At 36.6% G+C, this 27,355-nt stretch overlaps 1 protein-coding gene across 1 annotated transcript in view; it reads left to right on the forward strand.

The window, feature by feature from the left end:
• Positions 1-4,623: 4,623 nt before the first annotated feature.
• The window catches only part of LOC106094190 (zinc transporter ZIP10), a 224,775-nt gene continuing 202,043 nt past the window's right edge, over positions 4,624-27,355 (forward strand). The window contains exon 1 of the mRNA XM_059361224.1: positions 4,624-5,486. Coding sequence (XP_059217207.1) covers positions 5,331-5,486 — 156 coding nt within the window. The 5' untranslated portion in view covers positions 4,624-5,330. The remainder of the gene's footprint in view (positions 5,487-27,355) is intronic.

Below are 27,355 nucleotides of genomic sequence, written 5' to 3' on the forward strand. Positions count from 1 at the left end.
ATTTGGATATAGCTGCCATATAGACCGATCTCTCGATTTAAGGTTTTGGGCCCATAAAAGGCGCATTTTTTGTCCGATGTCGCCGACATTTGGGCAGTGAGTTATTTTAGGCCCCTCGACATCATCCTGCAGTATGGCCTAGATCGGTCTCCATGTAAGGTCTTCGGCTCTTTTATCGGCGCATTAACTGTCCGATTTTGCCGAAACTTAGGACAGTGAGATATGTTAGGCCCTTTAACATCCTTCTACGATTTGGTGACAAGGTATTGGGCCCATAAAAGGCGCATTTGTTGTCCGATGTCGTCGAAATTTGGAACAGTGAGTTGCGTTAGGTTCTTCGACAAAATTTTGCTATTTGGCCAAGATTGGTCCAGATTTTGATATAGCTGTCATATAATCCGATCTCTCTATTTAAGGTTTTGGCCCCATAAAAGGCACATTTATTTTCCGATTTCGCTGAAGTTTGACACAGTGACTTATGTTAGGCTTTTCGACATCCATGTCGTGTATGGTTCAGATCGGTCTATATTTGGATATGGCTACCAAAGAGACCAATATTGGGTTCTATAAAATTTAACAATGACTTGTACTTAATAGACCATTTAATATCCGTGCCAAATGTGGTCCAAATCGGACCATATTTCGATCAAGCTGCTATGGGGGTATAAATTAAGCATTTTTCACCTGGTTATGACGAAAGATTGTGGTACCCAAGGTGGTAGGTATCCAAAGTTCGGCCCGGCGGAAATTAACGCCTTTTTACTTGTTAATATCCAAACTTCCCCATATCTGGTGATGTGCATTAGCATCACTTCCTTAAATGAGGTTCTTTTTCCCTGCAGAAGCGGCTTCAACCAGCAACTCAAGGATTTAAGGCGGCATCCCTGAATTGTGTGCCATATATAGGGAAGCCAACCAGTAGACTTATTAATTTCAAGGCTGGCAATTACAGAATCTTCAGTGCTTAGTGAGGAAAATAGAAAAAATAGACTACTCTTTGCAAGCATACAGGCTTTGTGTTTCCCATTTCCCGTAAACTTGAGTAGTTTAAATCCAGGAATTCTCCTCATACCCATGGTTCGTGAATAAGAACCACGTCAAATCCTCCTGCTATCAGAAGAACCTTTAGTGCCGCCGGCCTTACATTGGTGGAGATTTATCTGCAGAAACCGGACCATAGTCGGGATTCAGAATTTACTCCACTGCTGTCGTCTTCTGTTCATCCTCATAAGATTCTTTCGATTTTGCCACGTTGAGTTTCCTTACGCGTCCAGCGGTATCTGAAAAAGCAGTCTAAACACTCTTCCTCAGGACACTGGATTCTTGTGGTGAGGACGATTCCTCACTAGCTGCTGCTGTCGAAGTAACTTAAGAGTTCCGTCCTTCGCCGCTGGCGCACCCCTTAAACCCAATCCAAACGGATGACCTACCCAGACAGGGCTTGTCTAGACTTCGTCTCAACGCCTTCCCTTCCTGCTTTGATAGTGTAAGAGGGATTCTCAGTCTTCTGGAATCCGCCAGACTTAATAGTTTTCAACCACAAACCAGACTGTGGTTGAAAGATTGGCATTACAGTCACTTAGTCTCCCAAGAATGGATTCAGGATCTGAGGAAATTCTTGGTATCCAACCGTGTGCCATTGGTCTAGAAAGAATATATTCCTTCTTGGCTAACTCCAGGTAGTGCTGCGCCTAGCCAGATCACGTCAATCTTTTTTCGGGCGCAACGATACATTTCAATTGAACGTTTATCACCGAAACCAATTAGTGTTGGCCCGATACCAGCCTGCATCGTCAAAAACTGGAGGAGTACTGCAAGGACATCGGAGTATACAGAAGACAGTCCATCGACTATTCCACTCAAGTTGTTCCTAGGTATTCAGACCTGTTCTTCTCCCTTGTCGTCAACTACCATCACCAAGTTGTGCATAGCGACATTAGCAAAGGTTCTTGGACCCATATTATTCTTTTTCGCCTAGTTCTTTTGGGCATGGAATGCCTTCCAGGTGACCGCAGCCTTTTGGCTGACTGTGCTGCCGTCGTTGAATCTAGACGTATATCCTTTGGGGTACTCTGTGCGGCGAATCTCCGAACCCAATAAAGGGAGTCTCTCTCCTTATGGATGAGATTTTTAGGACCATTCGCACCAATCCACTCAATAAACCTGACAGCGATGCGCCTCTTATTATTCCAACCTCTTAAAGAGCGTATTGGGTTGTTAGAGAAGGCCGATGGCCTAGGCAAGTTATAGGCAAGCGAAAATAAAATAAAATAAATGGACAGCTTATATCGCATAAAAATTTTCGACGATCAAAAATGTCTAATTTATTGCCTGAAATGTGGATAGTTTTGATGAGTTGCAAACGGATAGACAAAACAAATATGCCTCTCCTTTATGTGGCAGATAAAGGTTAGGTTGCAAAGAGGGTGCGGATGTTAATCCGCCCCATGCCACTATGGACATACACCTAAGTCAGTAATCGGCTTGTTGTCTGCTCTAAATACTAAAAGTAACCTCGAAAAAGAAAGTCTAAGTCAGGAATTCCCTGCACTTACAAAATCCCTAATTGTTTTCCATACCACGCCCCTAAATAATAGATATAACAAGTTAAAGCGTGCTAAGTTCGGCTGTATCTTGGGAACCCACCACCATGGAATCTGCTAAAAAAATTTTACAAAATAAATTTAGTTGAAGGGCATACTTTTATTCTATTCTACATACCAAACTTCTGTCAAACCAGCAAAAATGAAAGCACCTAGGAACCGTACAAAGATAATCGAGAGACCTATATCTGGTTATAGACTGATTTGGACCGTATGTGGCACAGTTGTTGGAAGCCGTAACAGAACACCGCTTGCAAATTTCAGTAAATCGAACAAAAATTGCGGCTTGTAATGACTCAAGAAGTCAAATCGGGAGAGATCGGTTTATGTGGGAGCTATATCAGGCTATAGACCGATTTGGAACGTACTTGGCACAGTTGTTCGAAGTCTTAACAGAACGTTACATGCAAAATTTCAGTAAGTCGGACAAAAAATGCGGCTTCCAGGGTCTAAAGAAGTGAAATCGGAAGATCGGTTTATATGGGAGCTATATCAGGTTATAGACCGATTTGGACCGTACTTATCGCAGTTGGTGGAAGTCAAAACAGAACACTACGTGCTCAATTTCAACCAAATCGGATAAAAATTGCGTCATATCGAAAGATCAGTTTATGTGGGAGCTATATCTAAATATGAACCGATGTGGCCCATTTGCAAACCCCAACGACCTACATTAATATTACGCTTTCGATCGCTATAGTGAATTCGACAGACGCTCATGGCTAGATCGAGTAAGAACTGCGAGACGATCAAGAATATATATACTTTATGAGGACTTAGACGTATATCTCGTGGTGTTACAAACGGAATGACTAGGTTGGTATACCCACACCCTATGGTGATGGGTATAAAAATTAATAATAATAAAAAAATGTAAATCTGGCATCCCTGACAGTGATTAAGGATTTGCAGCCTCTCAATCACCAATCTCCCAAAATTTTGCTCGCCCTCACATACTTTCTTCTTCTGGCATATAAGATCGAACGAAGTCACATTATTTGGCATTAACGAGAGGATTTTTGCTCATATATAGGAATGGTGCCTGATTTTAGCAAAATACAAAAACTTATTACAAAACTTCTTTAATTGCACAAATCAAAAGTATAAACGGAAAATGGAGCATTGGATTACGGAGCCTTTAAGGTACAAAAACTTTGTTCCACTTATTTTTGAAATATTTTTGGTTGAAATAAAATTTTGATGACGTCAATACTGGCAATGCCATACCATAAGGAGTGAACTTACCCCCACATTCAAACTTTTCTCAGATTATTATAATATTTCCTGCAAACCTTTTCAATCGCAGAAAGGACATCGACTATTCTCGGTGAATATCAATGCGTTCGCTTTTGAAGAGCTAGTTAAAGTTAAACTGGAAATCACCAACATAAAGTAAGCGTTTACTCTAAAGATGCGCTTGTACGATTTCCTAACATTTGTCTTAATTGAAGTCGTATGCAACAATTGTCTTTTATTGCTCACTGAAGGCTCCCATTACGCGTCCTAAATGAATCGCGTTCCTGCATATGGAATGATTCCCACAGCTTTTTACACCGACAAAAAAACGCAGAAGACTATTTTCTTTTTCGAACAAACACCCAAAATTTCCAAAAATGTTTGCAGGGTTTAAAATTTATTCATGGTACTTGTACAAACGTTATGACATAATTTTGTCTGTGTGTAATTTAAATGGATTACGCCTTTTGCTCTCTTCACCAATGAATGTTCTTGTGGATCATACATTTCTCTTGTATATCTGCTCTACGAACCTGTGCACTTATCTTCATGTGCTTTATCTTGTCGGTGATATACTATCTTCTAAAATATACTAAGATAATTACGATCAACAACATCGGTGACAAGGTGAACCTAAGATTTGGATGTAAACTTTTCAGAAGCTTTGGTTAGTTAAAGCTTTCATGCTACGGTCGTAAATGAATAAAAACACGAAAAAGTTTCGTTTTTGAAAAAAGAGTAGGTGGCAATTATTAACTCGCTGCATGCATCTACATATAGAGAGGCAGCGAGAATAAAGAGCTCAATACGCCGCAGACGTTTAAAGTGTTCGCAATCCAAGCGGTAAATCAGCACGAGCGTACTATCTACAGGGTAGCAGGTAGAGAACGACAACGATTATATTTGGTGGTCAGCTTAAAGTGTAAGTTACTGTGTCGTCTGCCCAACTATCGGTAGTGAATGGATAAAGAGTCGACGAGACGGGCAGCACGCGGCGTCCAGCAACATAAGAAACCGAGCGAAACGTGCACTTATCGTAGCCCAAATCATTCAATATTTAGCGACCAAATTGACAAAAGTGAGAAAGTTGTCTTAAAATATGATTAAAAACGAAGAAGAATCAAGCAAGAGTCATAATAATAAAAGTGTGTAATAATAAAGAAAACGATAAAAAATTTACGTATACAAAAATAGTCGTTGTATGTGATATCGAGACGGGAGAAGAAATACAACCAGGTTTTTGTTGTGTTTGTTTATTTGCTGCAATCAAGAAAACGATTATGTATTTTTTGTAAAGATCTGTTACGATTAACGAAAAGAAAGAACCCTCCAGACGTGCAAGTCCACCAGAACATCGATTCAAGAAAAGACTGAAGGCGACAAGCGAACATCATCGTCATCCACTATAGTGAATAAAAAGTTCAAGAGTACAAATTAAACAATAGGATAATTCAGGAATTTTTTATTGGACGCATTGGTACTCGCACAAAGATGACATCTTTACCCTTGGGATATTTTGCAATGCTCTTGCTGTTGATCACCTGCATGACGGTGACCATAACACAAAGTCAGGCAGCCACTGAATATAACCGTTACTTAGCGCATATTTTCCAAAAATATGGCAATGGCGGCACAATATCTTTTGAGGTAAGCTTTACGTCTAACACCAATAACCAAACGAGTGTCATTAGATTGAAGAAGTACTGGCTGATAACAGCAGTTTCTTAGGTTGGTACTATATTCGGTTTTTCACATGAACAACTGTCAAACTCCATATAAAAGGAAAACAATTAAGCCTAGTGTAGTGTAGTTGTGTTTTAAAAAATTATGCTATTTTGTTACAGTTACACAACAATTATTTTTATAGCACTGTTTTTAATCATACCGTTTTCTTTTTATCAATTTTCGATTTATTCTTATCCGATCATTGTACTAAAACAGCAGTAGGTGATGAATGTTACAATGCCAGTGTGATCTTATGTCTTACATCTAAGTTACTTAAGACTATTTTATGTAATAAACTTTGTCAAATCATAAACTCCAGTATTAAATAATTTTTATCTACGTTGTGTTTGTCGATTTATTTAATTTTATTTTTTTTTTTAATTTTTACGACTTAACAATATGTTAATTAGTAGACCTACCATTTTTTTAAGTCGTGGTACAAACAAATTTCGCATAGGTATAGAAAATACAAATTTACACAAAAATACAGTAATATGTGCTACGAAAATTAAATGAAGCCCAGAATGTTTACATTAAGAGGGGTCATTTCGGGGAATATTAGCACATCCCACATCTGATAGCAAATCCTGAATCATATTGAGTGTATGTATATCAAAACGTGCCTAAGATAACTATGTAATCCCACTTATGTCGTCCGCAACAATACACAGATGTGTAAATTGGCACTGGTACTACGGTTGTTGGCTTCCGTTTTATCACCTCAATGACAAAAGGCAAAGATGTTCGTCTCTCTGAAAATCACAAAAGGCATTTTCTTCTAACTGACAGTGGTATGGGAACTATGATTAAATGCGAGTGTGATAACAACTGAAAGATAAGAAAGAATATTGAACTTAACTCCATTATTAGGCATGTTTTTGACCAGCTGAACATTATTTATCCCCATTTAAAAAATAACTAAAGTAAAACAAGTGTTTCTGAAAAAGCCAAATGTTTTCTATTTTATAATATCAGTCTGCAGACAAAAACTGTTGTGTCGATTTTTTTTTAGCATAACCAATTCCCTTGAGTGTCATTTAAACAAAATATGAAATCTCCATTATTTTAATTTCACACCAATTCTGAGACTAATTTCAACTTATTTGTTCTTTGTAATTTGTTCTTATAAAAAGCACTCAAACATACCACGGTGGAATAAAAGGTACATATATCGATTTTCTCTTTCTGTTTACAAATTGCCACAATATAATCTTTGACTCTTCAAGTTCAGTCTAAACCGTATAACACTGATCAAATTTGTTATACTGAATTGTAAAAAAAAACATTTATTTTCGCTGTATTTAAGCAAATCAATTCGCTGTAGTGAAACATTGCTGCACTGGAAATAAGACTAACTTCAAAGGCTTTGACACCTAAAATTTCTTTTTAGTATGGAACGGTCCATGCACATGACCGACTGCCAAGTTTAAACTATTGAGGTCGTTTCCAATAATTCGACATGCGAGTCTGTTTACTTTTGGAATAGAAAATAATTCTTTTATTATTTCCGAACTACACCATTTTCAAGTGTAATTCAGAAAATACCGATTGAAATTCCATTTGCAATTCGGATATATACTTCATTTGAAAGTCAGAACTTTTCAATAAGTTTGTGAATTCTAAAAGGAAGGTTCGGGAATTCCCTGGTTACATGAAGCTTGATTTTAGGGAATCATCTGACGGTTCGGAGATATGCGATATGTGTCCAGACTTTTTCCAAAGCAGTTATACCAAATTGTCTTCAAGTTCCAAATAGGCTTAAGACATTAATAGGTTGAATTATTTGCAACTGATTATTCTTACTGAGGATGAGTTGCTGAATGGTTTAAAATCATTCCAAGACACCAGGGCCGGATAACGTACCTGTGAATATTCTTATTCTTATACTGTAGTGCATAATTTATTACTCTTTAATATTGACATGATGTGTTTCCCATCTGTTCTTTTAAATTGGATAGCTTCTTATTTACACCCAGAAAGTTTACTTTAATAATATTCTTTCCAATGAAAACGCTGCTAATTCTGTTGTTCCACAGGGCAGCCATTTAGGTCCATTGCTGTTTGTTCTTTACTTGAATGATCTTCCATGAGTTATTCTGTCTTCAAGGATTTTAATATTCGCAGATGATCTCAAGCTATTTTGTAATTTGGATTCTCCAGATCTGTCACTTTTGGATGGAAGATTACGTTTTAATTTATTCATTGACTCGTGCATCAATAAGGCAAATTCGTTGTGAGGTTTTATAAACGGTGATCCAAGGAGTTTGATCATCCATATGTGACCAAGCGTTTGTTTACAAGCTTCGTCCGGCCTACATTGGAATACGGTTGTGTGGTTTGGAACCCATTCTACAAGTACTATGCAGATGGATTGAATCGGTCCAGGTACAATTTCCTCTTTTTGCGCTTTGGGGCTTACCATAGAATTCAGCTGAATTTCTTGCTCCCTACGAGAACCCCTTGAAACTTATTGATTTACCAACGCTCGAAGGAGGCGCTTTATGCTTACGGCCGTGCTTATTGTGTTGTCAGATTGATTCTCAATCCTTAACTGGCAATTAAATTTTAATATTCCTCTTCGAAATACTCGACATTTTACCTCTTACACTACCTTTATTGAGATTTAATTAGGTATTAAATAAACCGCTTCGCTCTTTGTGTGATGTATATAACATATTGTATAGTAGTATATCCTTCACCGAACCTATTCATGTAATAAGGAATTCTATCCTTCGTCTGTAGTATGTTGTAGAAGTTGTCAGAGAAGACCGTATACATATTAATTTCCTTTCATTGTTCTGTAATATTTATATTGCTTTAGACGTAATGTGATGTTGATCTAACTCTAGTGTTTAAATGGCTGTGAAATTTCTGTATTACCCTAACCTCCAGTATTACCCTTACCGAACTATGGCGGGTAAGGGTACTATGGCGGGTACGCATTCTTACGTAATAGGAGGTGGCCCTCTCGGACGACAGGGGCGGTTGTGAGTGGCGTGGGAATGAACGAACGAAATATTTTTAACTTTTAATGAAATGTGTTGAATTTCCAATTGTTTATCTGAATTTCAATTGGTATATTCCGAATTGCAAATGGAATTTCTGAATAACATTTGAATTTTCAATTGGAATTTTCAGAATTACGCTTCAAAATGGTATAGTCAACATATTTTATTAAAAACTGAAACCGAGTTCTGCTTAATAACTTGAATACAAGACCTCACTTTTCAACTCGCACAGCTTTCATTGATAGGTGAGTAGTTTGCCCTCAGTGCTACTTAATAAGATGTCAGTGGGCAAATTTGGAATTTTATATTAGAAACTAGTATAAATTTAATCTCTTCACCCAGAGAAATACGCTTGTTACTATACGTAATGTACTTGGGCCACCATTGCATAACAAGTGGTATATCAATAAATAAATATATCATTGGCAATTGTTTGTGTTAATTGTTTGCACCAGAACACACATGTGATTTATTCAAGATATTATATATGTTTATAGGTCCGATTTCAGAAAAATTTGTAGATAGATTTGCAAATACTCAGAGAAACTTGTTAGTAGAAACGGCAATGTTTGCTGAAATAAAAGTTTGCTGAGAATGGAACAGCAGTAAATTATATATATATAAATTATTTGCAAATGGTAAAACGCGGACTGTAGCTTAAATATGCTAAAAATATTTAAAACATTTGTATTAAATTTGTATACTAGATCTTATATATATATATATATATATATATATATATATATATATATATATATACATATATATATATATATATATATATATATATATATATATATATATATATATATATATATATATATATATATATACATATATATATATATATATATATATATATATATATATATATATATATATATAAGATATAGTATACAAATTTTTTAAATATTTTTAGTATATTTAATCTACAGTCAGCGTTTTACCATCTACAAATCAAATAATAGAGAACATTTGCTGTTATAGGCATGATTTACTTCTGCTCCATTCTCACCTAACTTTTGTTTCTGCAAACATTGCCGTTTCTACTAACAAATTTCTCTGAGTATTTGCAAATCTATCTAAAAATTTTCCTGAAATCGGACCTATAAACAAACAAATTTGCATTTATGACAAGCTAAATAATTCAATTAAAGCCGTTATCAATTTCATAAACCAATTTATTTGAAAATTTTTGTTCTTTCAAAAATACGTTTAACTGACCTATTGTAATTAATATAAATAATTGGTATTTTCACATAAGTAAACCATTTTTTACTTCACTGGATAAATTGCGAATAGAAAATGAAATGTATTGCATCAAAATATTTTGTTTTTTTATTAAAAACAAAAAACTAATTGGTATTACAAGCGGAGAAAGTCTTAATGGTACAACTACCATTACCATTTAGATGAGGAAAAAATCCAAGTCAACTTTTTCAACCGTAATTAATTTTTTTACTGCTGTCAATGAAGCTTCAAACCGAAGTCATTAAAGCAGTTATATGTGCAGGTAAATGGAATATTATCAAAAATATTGGATATTTACTCACTTTACTTCTCATACATGTTTCATCGCCGGCGCCATATCTGCAAAGTGTAAAACAAATAAATTATTATACTCCACCATAGGATGGGGGGTAATATGCATCTAAGACCCCATAAAGTACATATATTCCTGATCGTCATGACATTTTAAGTCATGTCCATCCAGCCATGTCCATCCGTTCGTCTGTCCATTCGTCCCTCTGTCGAAAGAACGCTAACTTTCGAAGGATTAAAGCTAGGCGCTTGAAATTTTGCACAAGTACTTCTTGTCGGTTGGATTGTAAATGGGCCAAATCGGTCCATGTTTTGATATAGCTGTCATATAAACCGATCTTGGGTCTTGAGCTCTAGAGTGCGCAGTTCTTATCCGATTTTGCTAAAATTTTGCACGTAATGTTTTGATGTCACTTCCAACAACTGTGGCAAGTATGGTCTAAATCTGTTCATATCCTGTTATAGCCGCCTCTATAGGGCGCAATTCTTATCCAATATGGTTGAAATTTTGCATATGTTCCAAGTATGGTCTAAATCGGCATACAATCTGATATAGCTGCCATATAAACCGACTTCCCAGTTTGACTTTTTGAGCCTCTTGAGGTGTTTTTCTAAGACTGGTGTTTTTATACCCTCCACCATAAGATGGGGGGTATACTAATTTCGTCATTCTGTTTGTAACTACTCGAAATATTCGTCTGAGACCCCATAAAGTATATATATTCTTGATCGTCGTGACATTTTATGTCGATCTAGCCATGTCCGTCCGTCCGTCCGTCCGTCTGTCTGTCGAAAGCACGCTAACTTCCGAAGGAGTAAAGCTAGCCGCTTGAAATTTTGCACAAATACTTCTTATTAGTGTAGGTCGGTTGGTATTGTAAATGGGCCATATCGGTCCATGTTTTGATATAGCTGCCATATAAACCGATCTTGGGTCTTGACTTCTTGAGCCTGTAGAGTGCGCAATTCTTATCCGATTGGAATGAAATTTTGCATGACGTGTTTTGCTATGATATCCAACAACTGTGCTAAGTACGGTTCAAATCGGTCCATAACCAGATATAGCTGCCATATAAACCGATCTTGGGTCTTGACTTCTTGAGCCTCTAGCGTGCGCAATTCTTATCCGATCAGAATGAAATTTTGCACAACGTGTTTTGTTATGATATCCAACAACTGTGCCAAGTATGCTATGATATCCAACAACTGTGCCAAGTATGGTTGAAATCGGTTCATAAACTGATATAGCTGTCATATAAACAGATCTGGGGATTTGATTTCTTGAGCTTCTAGAGGGCGCAATTCCTATCCGATTTGGCTGAAATTTTGCATGACGTATTTTATTTTTACTTTTAACAACTTGGTCAAATAAGGTTCAAATTGGTTCATAACCTGATATAGCTGCCATATAAACCGATCTGGGATCTTGACTTCTTGACCCCTAGAGGTCGCAATTATTATCCGATATGCCTGAAATTTTGTACGACGGATCCTCTCATGACCTTCAACAAACGTGTTTATTATGGTCTGAATCGGTCTATAGCCCGATACAGATCCCATATAAATCGTTCTCTCTATTTTACTTCGTGAGCCCCAATGGGCGCAATTCTTAAACGAATTGGCTGAAATTTTACACAGGCCTCCAACATATAATTTAATTGTGGTCCGAACCGGACCATATCTTGATATCGTTTTAATAGCAGAGTAACTCTTTTCTTATATCCTTTTTTGCCTAAGAAGAGATGCCGGGAAAAGAGCTTGACAAATGCGATCCATGGTGGAGGGTATATAAGATTCGGCCCGGCCGAACTTAGCACGCTTTTAGTTGTTTTTATATTGAAATATGATACGTAATGAATAAAATACGTAAATCCTTAGCATTTCGCATATAATATCTTGAAGCATTGAACCACATGAAGGGATGTAGTTGTGTTTCTGTTAGTCAATAACAAGAAGCCTAATTTATATATGAATAATTTAATATTTCAATACAATATTGTAAAATTAATGCACATATATACATACTCATTTAATTTCTACCACGTTCTCGATTTTGAGGGTGCGTTCCGCATCTAAATTATTCCATTTATATATTCACTTTCTCGATTTTTCTGCTTTGCACCGTCAATTCAATTTATTTAAAGATTATGGAGTTTTATGGAGCCGAAAAAATCGTTCACTTTCACGATGTTTTTTTTGCCAAAATTATTTCCATCTAGGCACGCCAATTGTTTATTGTCTTCTCTTGAATTACATCAAGAATACACGACATGAAAATATGATTGTTTGGGAGAGAAGCAAGAAAATTTGTTTTTTGCATTCAGTGGTGTATGCGTACATACTTTTGGCCCATTTGCACTTCTATTCACATTACATGTGTGTGAAAGATAACACAATACTATCTTGCTTTTTGTAGAAACAGACACATATTGTTTAACATTTTTAATTCGCCCAATTAAAAATTTGTTAAATATTAATAAAAAAGAATTTCAAAGTCAAAAATTATCAAAGCAAGTAATCACTTTGGAAATAATTTTTTTTTAACCAACACCATGTTTAGTTGGTCAAATTTATTTTTTTTTTATCAGGCCCGCTTTTACGCTCATTCGTTCAATCGCCAAGACCTTTTATTACTGTCATGGTTGGTAAGTGAGTCCTGTTTGGGGCTTGGACGGCTTCAGTGGCATTTCGTACTGAGTGTGGATATCAGATTCGTGCTCTACTATCAAATATCTTTCATTTGAGCTCCATATTGCCATAGACAGTATATGTATACGGTTTAGGCGGCCAACTAGGCATTTGGCCCTTAAAACTGACTCAATACCATGGGTGGCAAATAGTTCCAGTTATAGTAATGTTCTGGAGTGGGGAGGATCCGCAGGCGTTTATTCCCAAAAGCGAAAATGAAATCCGTGCTCTAATCCTAAATACCTTTCATCTAAGCCCCATATAGACATAGCGGTAAAAATTTCGCGCTTGGGAGCTTTTTGAGGTTGGGGCGGCTCACCAACCACCTTCGTTCAGAATCGTTTTTTACTGCTAAATACTTTTTTTCGAATGCCATACTGCCATGTTTGGCCTATATATCCATTAGGCAGGCCTTTGGGGAATTCCTGACTTAAAATCTTCTTTTTCGAAGTTTCTTTTTAGTATTTAGAGCGCACAACAAGCCAATTACTGGTTTAGGTGTATGTCCATAGTGGCATGGGGTGGATTGATATCCGCACCCACTTTTCAACCTAGCCTAACCTAACCTAACCTAACCTTACCCACTGTTAGTGCAAACCAAATTTCGCATGAATTGTCCAAGATCTGGCGTTTTTGAAAATCGGGTACGGTGAGATAAGCTGCTCATTACTTAGTCTAATTCCTTCAATTTTTAAGCAATTCTGTATAGATATTTGTAAATTTTAAAGATCTTGGGGAATTAGAAGGACATGACAGATTTGGCTCACCCACACTTAACTCTAATAGGTTTGCTAAGACGATTAATGAACCAAATACGTAAATATTTTCAAAATTTTTAGAATTTTGAGAATGCTTTTAAAATAAACCCCTGTCTAATAAACAATAATTATTGCAACTACAGAGCTTAACTTCGATTTAGTCCGTCAGAGAAGGTTTATTTATTATTAACACGGTCTGTTGCCAATCTAACCATGTTTTTGGATGTTGTGCTCACCACTGTGTTACTCGATGTATGTCACTTACATTTTTATTTGTGTTATTGATAATGGAGTTTAATATCTGAAATCACAGCAAACAAAAATTCCAAATAAATCTGCTAAACAAAAAGTAAATTTTCCCAAAAACCAAAATTAAAAAAAAAATACACACAAAATTATCTCCAAGCCAGGTTTTGCTTATTACTCATGTCCATGCTAACTATTCTTTTATAACTCGATTTTACCGCAAAATAAACAAAATTGAGTGTGTGTGTTCATATAGGCAAATTCATTTCGGCCTTTGACAATGAGGCCCTATCTAGTATATGTAGATGATTACGACTCTTACGCTTAATCTCAAAGTTCGCTAAAATTATTTCTGCTTGAATTGAACCAATTTTTAAAGTATATTTTTTCAAAGTCAAGTTTTGTCTATGCTGAAAAGAGAATAAACTACAAAAGATTTAGAGAGCTATGCAAAAGGCTATCGACATATCGTCAGAAAATATAGAAATGCAACAGTAGTTGATAGCAGACGGTATATACAACAGCATCACGTTAAACGCAACTCCATACTTTTGAAAAGTAATAGATATTGGGAATTATGTTACTAAAAAGTTTTAATATTCGTATTTTGTGTAAAAATCTAGCCTAGGTTAGAGACCTCGGCCGAAATATTGGAATCAAAATAAGACCAAAAACAGTCAACAACTATGTTTTTACATTAACTAAAGCCGGTGCCATACATCAAGCTTCGTAAATACAAAAAGGGCAACTTATCCCCTTAAAACAAAGAATTGTTATTGGAAATTAAACCGATCGATTTTGATGCTTCTTTTTTTAAAAACTGTGGTAAGTGTAGCTTCAAGCAGACATGCTTAATCATTATTTAGATTCATTTCACGATGAATCTAGATTAACTGTTATCCGCAGCTTTGTATTTCATGTGATGCAAATAGTCTTTTTTCATTCTCAAAATTAATTGGTTTGAGAATGAGCAGCACAATTCATGGTTTACCATCTAAAATGCCCTTGTGATTGATCGAAATAACCCAGAGTGACGCTTTGACCCTTTTTTGTATAATTGGAAAAAATTGCCTGGATGGGCCACCCTTTAGAAAGGCCGCCTCTTTATCTTTCGTATTTAGACATCGACTTGAAGCAATGCATTTAAACTGTTTTTGTATGACTGGTTTATATCATAGTAATAGAATGTTGAAATGAAAAAAGAAGTGTTAATAAATTTTTCACAAACGATTTCTACAACAAATTATCATCTATTATGCACTTGTCAATACGAGTCTGACATTACATGTCTAAAAGAATTTAAAAATTTACTTGTTTTCTTTTGTATACAAGTTCGAAGCCAGAATCGTAAAAGGTGAATAGTTTGTGGAATAATGCCCCGTTATAGATGATTCATTTCTGGTGAGACCTTACGACGTAATCCATTTTACCCTCCGCGACATGTGTGAAGTGGAAATTCGGCCATGCCTTGACAGACAGGCGTCACGCGGTGGGATGGGGGAACAAATTAGTGGAAATAAGTCTGCCAGTTTTGAACGGGTAAATATATCTTCACGAAATTTGTATGTCTATAGCTGAGGTAGGACTGCAAAAACGTGTTGATAGTCCGATTTTCAAAATTTTTTATTTGCTAGAAAAACCCTAGAAAAAACAGGTGTTTGTATGTAAGACTAGCTAACCCGGGCCCGCTCCGCTGCGCCTTCTTTTACTTTACATAGAACAAAAGTTTCCTTGGAATATTTAATTTCGACCATGAATGAGCTTTTATTGAAATACCATGCTACGAAAATAGCATATCGCTTGACTAACAGTTTAACAAAATAAGTGCCTTTATCTGAATCCCATATGATCTTTATTGGTCCACGAATTTGAGTTTGGATGTAAGGTGTACTCCATTCTTAAAATACGTTATTTCAGCCCGATATTCTCATGATATCTGATTTAGGGGTGTTTTCGGGGGTGATGTGGTTGGCCCTGAAATAATATCAGCATCGTGCTCTTCTTTCAAATACCATTTATTTAAACCCCACATTGCCATTGGTTTTGAGGGAGAGTTTACAGAATGAGGCGTCCCCAAAACACATGGCCCCAAAATAGGATATCAAATTCGTTTTCTTATCTCAAATACCATTCGTTTGAGCCACATATTTTCATGGCCGAAAAATTTTTTCCCTTTGGGGGCGTTTTGGCGAAAAGGTGATGCCCTAAATGCATGATCCTACATTTGGATATCAATTGCAATGGTCAGTAAAAAATTGCTGTTTGTGGGGTATTTTGGGAAAGAGGTACACCCCAGAAAATTGGTCCCGAAAGTCGGTATCAATTCTTGCTCTACCTCCCAATACCTTCCATTTAAGCTCCACATTGACATGGTCGATAATATGCCCGATTTAGGGGTGTTTTGGGGTGGTCCCCCAAACACTAAGTCCGGTAACATATCAGCAACGTGCTCTATTCTCTTATAACTATATATCATTTATTTGAACCCTATATTGTCATTGGCCTCAAAATTGGATATCAAATTTGTTTTCTAATCTCAAATAGTCTCGTTTTCTAGTCATCAAATATGTCCGGTTTGGGGTATGGGCCCTAAAAACTATGAATATCGAGCTCCAGAGTCTTGAAGACCCAAATTGTCTTGGTGAGCAAATACGTCCTACTTGGGGGTTGTTATGGTGGTGGGACGTCCCCTAGACATTGGTCCCGAATGTTGATGTCAGATTCATGGTCTACTCCCAAATACCCTTTATTTGAGCTCCATTTTTCCATAGTCGGCAAACATGACCGGTTTGGGGGGTGTTTTAGGGGATGAGCGGCCACTGAATGACTTGGCTTTGAAAATATATATCAGATTCGTGTTCTACTCTAAAATACCTCTTATTAGAGCCTCATATTGCAATGGTCAGCAAAAATTCTTTCTATTTGGGTGGTGTTATGGGGTTGGGCTGGCCCCATAGACACTTTTCCCGAACATTGATATCACATTCGTGCTTTACTTTCAAAGACCTTTCATTTGAGCCCCATATTGCTTTGAACGTAAATTTTTCTTCTTTGGGGGATGTTCTCGGGGATGGACGGGCCCTCAAACACTTGATCCCACATCTGGATATCAGATACGTGTTCTACACTCAAATACCTTTTATTTAAGCCCCAAACTCTTGGTCGGACAAAAGGAAATCAGATACGTTTTCTGATCCTAAATACCTTTCATTTGAGTCCCATATTGTCGTGAATGGTCTTAATATATATTTAGTAAGTTTTAGGGTGTGACGGCCCCCCTAGATACCCCATCCTAAATTTGGATACCAAATTATTGTTTTTAGGTAACTATAAGAGAGGACACAAAATTTTGCTTAAATCGCACCACCCATCTGCGAGATCTGGCGTTTCTGAAAATTAGGGTAAGGGGGAGGGTACGCCCGCCCACCCCTTCAGATATCAAAAAATGTAGTACCCTATCACCACGGGATCATTATGCACCATCAGTGAAAAAATCGGTTCAGCAGTTTCAGAGCCTATAAGGAACACACAAACAAACAAACACAAATTGATTTTTATATATAAAACTAGCTGAGCCCGGCCCGCTATGCTATGTTGGAGAAGTAGAAGTACTCTAAATTTTAACATTTCTGCGTTATTGTAGTTGAAAATGTATTCCATTTTTCCTATGGAATTTTCTACACTCAAGTACCTCTTATTTAAACCCCACATTTCAATGGTCAGTTAAAGTTCTTCTTGGGGTGTGGTGGACCCCCAGACACTTGGTCCCAAAAGTGAAAGTCAATTTCGTGCTCTATTTTCAAAGACTTTTCATTTAAGATCCATATTGCCATGGTCGGTAAATATGTCCGATTTGAGGGGTTTTATAGTGGTGGGGTGACCCACGAAACACTTAGTTCCGCAATTGGATATCAGATTCGTTTTCTACTCTCAAATGCCTTTAATTTGAGTTCCATATTGTAGTGGTTGGTCTATAAATCCGTTTGCCGGGTTTTGGGAGTGGGCGGCTCTCCTAGGCATCCCACCCCAGAATTTGATATCAAATTTTTTGCTTTTAGATCCTTCCTATATTCCAATATTTTATTTTTCTTTATTCGAAGGACCGATAGGTTGTCATAACAAAGATACATGCTGATGATTAATTTACCACTCTGCCCTCTCTCAGTTCATGTTGGCATGTTTTTAATTGGATCAACTAAATCCAATTGGATCAAACAATTTCAGTTGAAGACTGCCAGATGACGCTTATTTAAATGTTAGTGCTACTCGCTTAGAGTGGATCATATGGTATGGTGGTTGTCTAGGAATAGTCATTCATAATTGAAATATCGCTTGAATAAACATCTTCGCCCTTTAATAATATAAAACTGGCTCTATATATTGTTCTACCTAAGTTTGCTTAGCGGATGTTATAATGCAACGACAAACGAAATTACTACGTCATAACCAATGTTGCCGTTTTTGATAGGTTCCTACCAAAATGGTAGGTTTTTATTCTCTGGGTGGTTGGTAGTCTGAACTCAATTTTTGGTAGGTTTTTACCAACATAAAAATTACTCAAATTCATTTTACTTTCCGTCGTTTCTGTGTATTCGTAAAGAGTCTAGAATAAAACCATGGATGTCGTGAAACCAAATACTGTTACAATGGGTGTCGTTGCTTCAGGTTTCAGGAAAAAGGGCGTAATTTCTGATGTTGACTGTAACTGGTACGAATGTTAAGGGAACTCTTTCAAATTTTGCAAATTCTGAAAGAAATGAGGCTTTTGTACGTTCAATGCCTTCAGTCGGGCAACAGCATGCAGACCTGGTCCATACTCCGATGTGGAAGGGTCCATGCAACTCACTCTAACGACGAAAATGGGAAGTAAAAGAGCATTTCTGAGCTCAAACTATTAAATATCACGAGATCGCTGTATTCACACTCGGCACGTTTGTTCATGGAAATCAAGGCAATAATACAACTTTTATGAGTTCAAGGTTTCTTATCAGAAGATCGGTATTAAGGATGTTATGTCAAGATATAGGCTATCTTTGAGCTTTATACTGCATAGTTATTTCCAGAAACAAACGCACGGACATGTCTAGATCATCTATGAGTATAACGACGATTTAGTTTGTGTACTTTGTAGGGTTGAGAATATATAATTTGTTGTGTTTCAAATGGAATGGCAAAATGGCCAAATTCTCAGCGGCGGGTAAAAAACATATACCGCATTTTTAGCTTATAGAACATTTGATAGGTTTTGGTTGGGTTTGGTAGAATTTTTCCTCAATTTTGGTAGGAAATAATTTTCTTGAGTGGCAACACTGGTCGCGAAAACTCCTACACAAGTCACAGTCTCAGCGAAGTCGGGCATCAAATATACTTTTTATGGGATTAAATCCGTTAATTGGAAGATCGGTCTATATGGCAGTTATATCTAAATATAATCAGATCTGGATCATGTGCTGGTTGAACGACGAGAGGCTTAATACAAGTCACTGTGTCCAATTCCAGCGAAATCGGGTAATACATGCAGCTTTGATGGGTTTTAGACCCTTAATCGGCAGATCGGTCTATATGGCAGCTATAAAGACCGATCTGAACCATATTCGAATCGAATGTCGAGAGGCTTAGAACAACTCACTGATTAAAATTTTAGCAAAATCGTATAATAATTGCGGCTTTTATGGTCTTAAGACCCTAAATCGGCAGATCGATCTATATGGCAGCTATATCTTAATATTGTCCGATCTGAACCATATTCAGGTGCGATGACGGAAGGCTTAAAATAACTCACTGTTTCAAATTTCAGCGAAATTGGGCTCAAGACCCTTATTCGGCAGATGGTAGTATATAGCAGCAATATTTGAATACACAGAAAAAAATAACTCTTAGAAAAACCAACTACCAAATTTGTATGTAAAACTTTAAATTCTCTGTGAATTTTAGCATTGAACCGAAGACATTATTTGTTGAAGTACGTAGGTAAGTCTCTACAAGAGACTTGACAGACAAAATTATTGAAATTTTGTTGACAAAATTCTTCAGTTGAGGTAGTTGTTAAAAGAGGCGTAGAACCATGTAGAGCACAAAACTCCCATAACATAACATGCAAACCATATTCCAAGTCCCCCGGTCGACCAAAAAAAAAGAATTTTAGAAAATTCGGCATAAAAAAAGGAATTTTATATTCAGGAAAACATTTTTTAGAGTGGTTTGTACCTTTTTTATACCCACCACTATAGGATGGGGGTATACTAATCTAGTCAGTCCGTTTGTAATGCCTCGAAATATTGATCTAGGACCCCATAAAGAATACATATTCTTGGTTGTCTCGACGCTCTGAGTCGATCTAGCCATGTCCGTCCGTCTGTCGAAATCACGATAGCGGTCGAACGTGTAAAGCTAGCCGCTTGAAATTTTGCACAGATACTATTAAATATTGATGTAGGTCGTTCCAAATGGGCAATATCGATTAAAATTTGGATATATATTTGACGTCTTGAGCCCCTGGACGCCACAATTAGTGTCCGATTTGGCTAAAATTTTACACATAGTGTTCTGTTATGACTTACAACAACTGTATCAGGTACAAAGACAAAATTAAAATTTTTTTTTTGCATAAGGACAAAATCGCTATGAAATTTTAAGTAAAAACGAATTTAAATTAAATTTTTTCTAAACAAATTTTATTGTAGAGACAAAATTTCAGCTTTATGTTCTTTAATGGCAAAACTTCAGCACGAGCCGGACCCCCTTCAAGTTTTCTATAAAATTTTTTCCAAATGCACCATTTTATTTAATTTTTTCTAAAGCCAAAATTATTATAAAAAAATTTCAATGCATTTTTTTCTAAAGACCAAATTTTAAAGAATTTTTTAAGGAATCAATTTCAATTTTTCAAGTTTTTTGCCTGTTAGGGCGAGATCATTAAATTTCACAATTTTTGTTTGTTTCTCTTTCGAGATGAGCTGGATGATCGGAGATGTAAATGGAAAAGGAAAGCCAAAGATAGCAACACACAACAACTACTATGGCACGTGTTTCGTCATTGGTTAGAAGACTTTTCAAGCATATTAGGTGTGATGGCTTCAACGGCCGTGCGTTGGTATGTTGTATTTGAATCGTATTAATAGCGAAAACGCATCTATGAAATTTTCCGGTGAAAATTGGATACCTTATGTCCCATAGCAGTTATATCGAAATATGTTCTCCGATTTGGACCAAATACTAATAAGTACGAGTCATTGTTCAATTGTGTATAACAAAATATTGGTCTTTTTAGTAGCTATATCTAAAAATAAACTGATCTGAACCATATACGGCGACATCGGACAATAAATGCGCCTTTCATGGGCCCAAAACCTTAATCGAGTGTTCGGTCTATATGGCAGCTATATCCAAATCTTAACCGATCAGGGTCATATTCAAGAAAAATGTCGAAGGTGTCTGATGCCCAAATTTCAGCAAAATGGAATAACAAATGTGGCTTTTATGGGCGTAAGACCCTAAATCGTAGGATCGGTCTATATGGCAGCTATATCAAAATCTGGACCGATCTGAGCCAAATTGACGAAGGATGTCGAAGGGCCTAACACAACTCACTGTCCCAAATTTCAGCAAAATCGGATAATAAATGTGGCTTTTATTGGCCTAAGACCCTAAATCGGTGGATCGGTCTATATGGCATTTCTAGATCGTCTTAGATTTCTACGCCTATCAAGAATATATATACTTTATAGGGTCGGAAATGGATATTTCTATATGTTGCAAACGGCATAACAAAATGAATATACCCCCTTCCTTCGATGGTGGGTATAATAATTATTTTAAATAAAACCATTTCGTTTTCAATACAGTAGTTAACACAATTTATACAAAGCTCGTAGTGATTTAGGGACGAAAATTCTAGTAGTAATTTGTTCTATTGTCTTTGAACGTAGATTTGAGCTCTGTGAAAGATTTTAAAATATACTTTTAGAATTTTTGATTTTCTTCCACAAAAATCTTCTTACTATGAAAAGATTTTGCGAATAATGATTTCCTTATGCGTTATGTACGAAAATCTTTAATGAAATTCATCGCATCAAATTGCATAAAAAAATAAAAGGTGGGTATTAAGTTGGTGTTTCACAGTGAAACAGCACTGTTTTTCACGATTACTTAAAAAAACTGCAAAAATATCACTAATAACATTACACTTTTATTTAAATGTTGGGAATGCCTTAATGAATGAAATCAGAAAGTCTTTTTGCTTCAAAAACTAATATCCACTAAAAATAATCTTAAAAAACATTACTTTTCACTATGAAACATGAACTTAATACCGACCTTACGTGTGTTAAAATAATATTAGTCAGGAGACTTTTATCTATGAGAGTAAGTTTTCTATTAAACTTACGTTTGGTGCTAGATCATTTCATCAATTCATTCATCAATTAGTGGGTAAAGAAAGAAAAAAGTTTACAACCGCAATAATGTAAAAATCTCTTCGTGTTTTTGATTTTTAGTTCTACCACCTTTTCTTTTACCGGATATTTTTGCCATCAATGCATGATTTTCGATCAATTTTAATAAAGTTCGAAGGAGAATTAAGCGACATCTTCGTATAAGTGGGTCAAAATTTATTTTTTGAAATATTTTACAATAATAGTTGCGTAATGTTTTTTGTTTGTTAACGTAACATTTTACGGAAATAAAAGTCATTTAAATCCAATAGACCGACAAAAACAATAACCTGTTGAAATCGTTAAACGAGTTTGAGAGTAAAAATGAGCGCAAACAAGTAAAAGCGTGCTAAGTTCGGCCGGGCCGAATCTTACATACCCTCAACCATGGATCGCATTTGCCGAGTTCTTCTCCCGGCATCTCTTCTTAAGCAAAAATAGACATAAAAAAAGATTTGCTCTGCTATTATTATATTATTACATGTTGGAGACCTGTGTAAAATGTCAGCCAATGCGAATAAGAATTGCGCCCTTTGGGGTCTCAAGAAGTAAAATAGAGAGATCGATTTATATAGGAGCTGTATCGGGCTATACACCGATTCAGATCATAATAAACACGTATGTTGATGGTCATGAGAGGATCCGTAGTACATATTTCAGGCAAACCGGATAATAATTGCGACCTCTAGAGGCTCAAGAAGTCAAGATCCCAGATCGGTTAATATGTCAGCTATATCAGGTTATGGACCGATTTGAACCATACTTGGCACAATTGTTGGACATCATAACAAAACACATCGTGCAAAATTTCATTCCAATCAGATAAGAATTGCGCACTCTAGAGGCTCAAGAAGTCAAGACCCAAGATCGGTTTATATGACACCTATATCAGGTTACGGACCGATTTGAACCACACTTGGCACTGTTGTTAGATATTATAACAAAACACGTCGTGCAAAATTTCATTCCAAGCGGATAAGAATTGCGCACGCTAGAGGCTCAACAAGTCAAGACCCAAGATCGGTTTATATGGCAGCTATATCAGGTTATGGACCGATTTGAACCATACTTGGCACATTTATTGGATATCATAACAAAACACGTCGTGCAAAATTTCATTCCAATCGCATAGAATTGCGCACTCTAGAAGCTCAAGAAGTCAAGACCCAAGATCGGTTGATATGGCAGCTATATCAGGTTATGGACCGATTTGAACTATACTAGGCACAGTTGTTGGATATCACAACAAAACACGTCGTGCAAAATTTCATTCCAATCGGATAAGAATTGCGCACTCTAGAGGCTCAAGAAGTCAAGACCTAAGATCGGTTTATATGGCAGCTATATCAAAACGTGGACCGATATGGCCCATTTACAATATCAGCCGACCTACACTAATAAGAAGTATTTGTGCTAGCTAGCGGCTAGCTTTACTCCTTCGGAAGTTGGCGTGCTTTCGACAGACAGACGGACAGACGTACGGACGGACGGACAGATGGACGGACATGGCTAGATCGACATAAAATGTCGCGACGATCAAGAATATACATACTTTATGGGGTCTCAGACAAATATTTCGAGTAGTTACAAATAGAATGACGAAATTAGTATACCCCCCATCCTATGGTGGAGGGTATATTAAAAAAAAATCATCATCAAAACATTGAAGCTGACTCGCCGAAGCTGACTTGAGGTAAAATTTTTTGAGGTATCTTTACCAATTTCACAGTAACAGAAGAATTTTGGAAATTTGCGATTTTGAAAAAATGTGGCGTTGGCCCCACCAAGATAAAATCCTGGCTACGTCCCTGGCTCCCATATAAACTGATCTCCCGATTTGACATCTTGAGCCCCTGGAAGCCACAATTTTCATCCAATTAGACTGAAATTTTGTACAAAGTGTTATATTATGACTTGACTTGTTGTATTATGATATAGCTATATAAACCGATCTCCCGATTTGACTTCTTGAGCAATCGAAAGTCTCAAGTTTAGTCCGATTTTGCTGAAATTTTGCACATTCGTTCTGTTTTGACTTCCAACAACTGTGCCAAGTACGGTTTAAATCAGTCAAGGACCTGATTAGCTCCTATATAAACCGATCTCCCGATTTGAGTTCTTGAGCCCCTGGAAGCCTCAAATTTCATCCGATTTGGCTGAAATTTTGCACATAGTGTTCTGTAAGTACGGTTTGAATCAATCTATGACCAGATTTAGCTTCCGTATTTTAGCAGATTCCATGGCTGTGGGTTCTCAGGATTCAGCCCGGCCGAACTTAGCATCCTTTTTATTGTTTTTATTTAATTAATTGAGACATTTATTACTGTGCACTAATACTTATTGAGTTATTTCATCATAAGGAAAATAATGTGAGTAAGCTAGAGGATGCGTGCAAGACTATCAAACATGGCATCATGAGCAGTGTTGCCGTTTTTGGTAGGTTCCTACAAAAATTGGAAGGTTTTTATTCTCTTGGTAGGCTGACCTCAATGTTTGGTATGTGTTTTGTTTATGGCAGCTGCATAGAACTATGGTAAGATTTGGTCCATACTCAGATTTTGAGGGGTTAATGCAAATCACTGTTATGGGGAAAATGGATAGTAAAAGCACATTTCTGGGCTCTAACCCTAAAATCGGGATATCGCTTTATCCAAACTCGGCACGGTTGTTAATTGAAATCGGAGCAGCAAAATTTTTATAAACTCAAGAGTTCTTATCGGCAGATAGGATTATAGGTCGTCTTTGAACTTTAGGCTATAAAGTGATTTCCACAGTCAGACAGACGAACATGTCTAAATCGTCTATGAATATAACGACGATCTAGTATGTGTTCTTTGTAGGGTTGAAATGTATAATTTGATGTGTTGATATAGATTAGCAAAATGGCCAACTCTTCGGTGGTAGGTATAAAAGCATATACCCCATTCCTGGCTTGTAGAACGTTTGGTAGGTTTTAGTCAGATTTGGTAGGATTTTTATTAAATTTCGGTAGGAAATAATTATCTTGAGTGGCAACATTGGTCATAACTCATATGACTCACCCTCACAACACCGCCATAGTAAAGCATATTCTATTTGGTTGCCCAAAAAGTAATTGCGGATTTTTTAAAAGAAAGTAAATGCATTTTTATTAAAACTTAGAATGAACTTTAGGCAAATATACTTTTTTTAACACTTTTTTTCTAAAGCAAGCTAAAAGTAACAGCTGATAACTGACAGAAGAAAGAATGCAATTACAGAGTCACAAGTTGTGAAAAAATTTGTCAACGCCGACTATATGAAAAATCCGCAATTACTTTTTGGGCAACCCATATATTAAGCTTATTCAACAGTGACATATCCTACTTTTGTCGACTGCTCTCACACAATGACATTGCATTCATACAAATAACTGGTTTAATTAAGTAAAATTAAGTAATTGCGGTACTAAACGTACGTTTTTTTCCTGTTACTAATATTATTTTTATTTTTTTTCACCCTCATCCTTTGGCATTAAAAATCTTTTTTAAATTTCAAAATTCTACCTCTATCCATCTGCCCTGTACAAAGTTCAGACATTTCGTACTTTTTTGGTATTTTTTTAGTTTCAAAAGCACAAATTTCCAAAAACTCGTATAGTCACCCAATTAAGGTTGCCATAGGGTACCTTAGTTTCAATATTCAGAGCTTTAGTTCAATTTACAAAGAAAGTACCAAATGGCACCAATTGCGGTATGAAACGTTCTATTTATCCCACTTCCGCCTTGTTACATAATTCTAGACCTTTCCGTTCGCGGTGGACAAACATTCACCATTTCGACTTATCCCGTGCTTTTGAGCCAAGGTCGTTTCGCGTTTCCTTTATATAAATAGGGACTAGCATACCCGGTCCGGCCCGGTCGCTTCGCTGCCCCCGAGATACACCCAATATCAAAGTGTAAGTTCATCGCAATTTAAAGAGCTTTAGCATAATCCGTAAAGAAAGTTAAATTTTGAAAGTTATAGTGCCTGACTGTACGAATAAAAAAATCTCCGTATTCGGCCATTCGGTATTCCAAATTTTCAAGCTCTAACGCAATCCGTAAGTATGCAATAGTACCTAAAGTAGTACTTAATGTACGTTTTCCCATTTAACGTATAGTGTGTTTTTAATTTTTGCCATTGTAGACTAGGTAAGAGCAGGCTAGGTTGGATGAGGATGACACCAGACATTAGATGTCTTAGTATCCTCCGAGGCCAAATGCCGCCCATTGTGATTCCTCAATTGTCTTTCTCTCTTCTTTATGGGTAGATTAACTGCCGACTCCACTGAATGACGATTTTGATGATAGAACAATAAATAACAGACTTCCTGGATACAGTCCCCAGAGTAATTCTTCATTGGCTTTTCCCGCATTGATCTGGGTGGGTTAACTGGAACCGTCGTAGGACGGGCGGACAGACAGACGGACATAGTTCAACTTAAAGTGTCATGACGATCAAGAATATATATACTTTATGGGTTCTTAGACGAATATTTCGAGGAATTACAAACAGAATGACGAAATTAGTAGACCCCATTCTATGGTGGAGGGTATAAAAACTTTAACGTTTATTATTTTTGCTTAAAGTATAAACTAATATATAATTTTTACTAGAATGTATATGTGAAAACTGAACAAAATTTACTCCATTATCCGGGAAAATCGATTATCCGTAGGCGCGGTAGCCGAGTTGCTAGCGTGCTTGGATTACCAGTGCAGTGGTCGTGGGTTCGATTCCCGCCAGAAGCCTTGGTCTATCGCTACTGTGGTATCACAATGGACTTAAAATTGTCTAAGTGAGTCTGTAAAGGACTGCCACTCTTACCTAGCCTAATGCCTCCGGTCCCGAGCATCCCGGATAATCGATGTCCAGCTGTATTATTATCTAAAAAAAAAAACAGTTACCGCGAATTTTGTCGCAAAAAGTGAACAACTTACTATCCTATATATAAAAACCTACACCACCATCTATAACTACCACAGACAATAAAGTTAAATTTGAAAGTTATTTCCATATTTTGCACGTGAATGCACGTTGGCCCGATATAAACTATCCCAACCGATCTATTCCGTATACATGGTTTTAGTCATAATATCGTTTAATGAATTCAGTTG

The sequence above is a fragment of the Stomoxys calcitrans genome, chromosome 1 (assembly GCF_963082655.1).
Source record: "Stomoxys calcitrans chromosome 1, idStoCalc2.1, whole genome shotgun sequence".
Lineage (NCBI taxonomy): Eukaryota > Metazoa > Arthropoda > Insecta > Diptera > Muscidae > Stomoxys > Stomoxys calcitrans.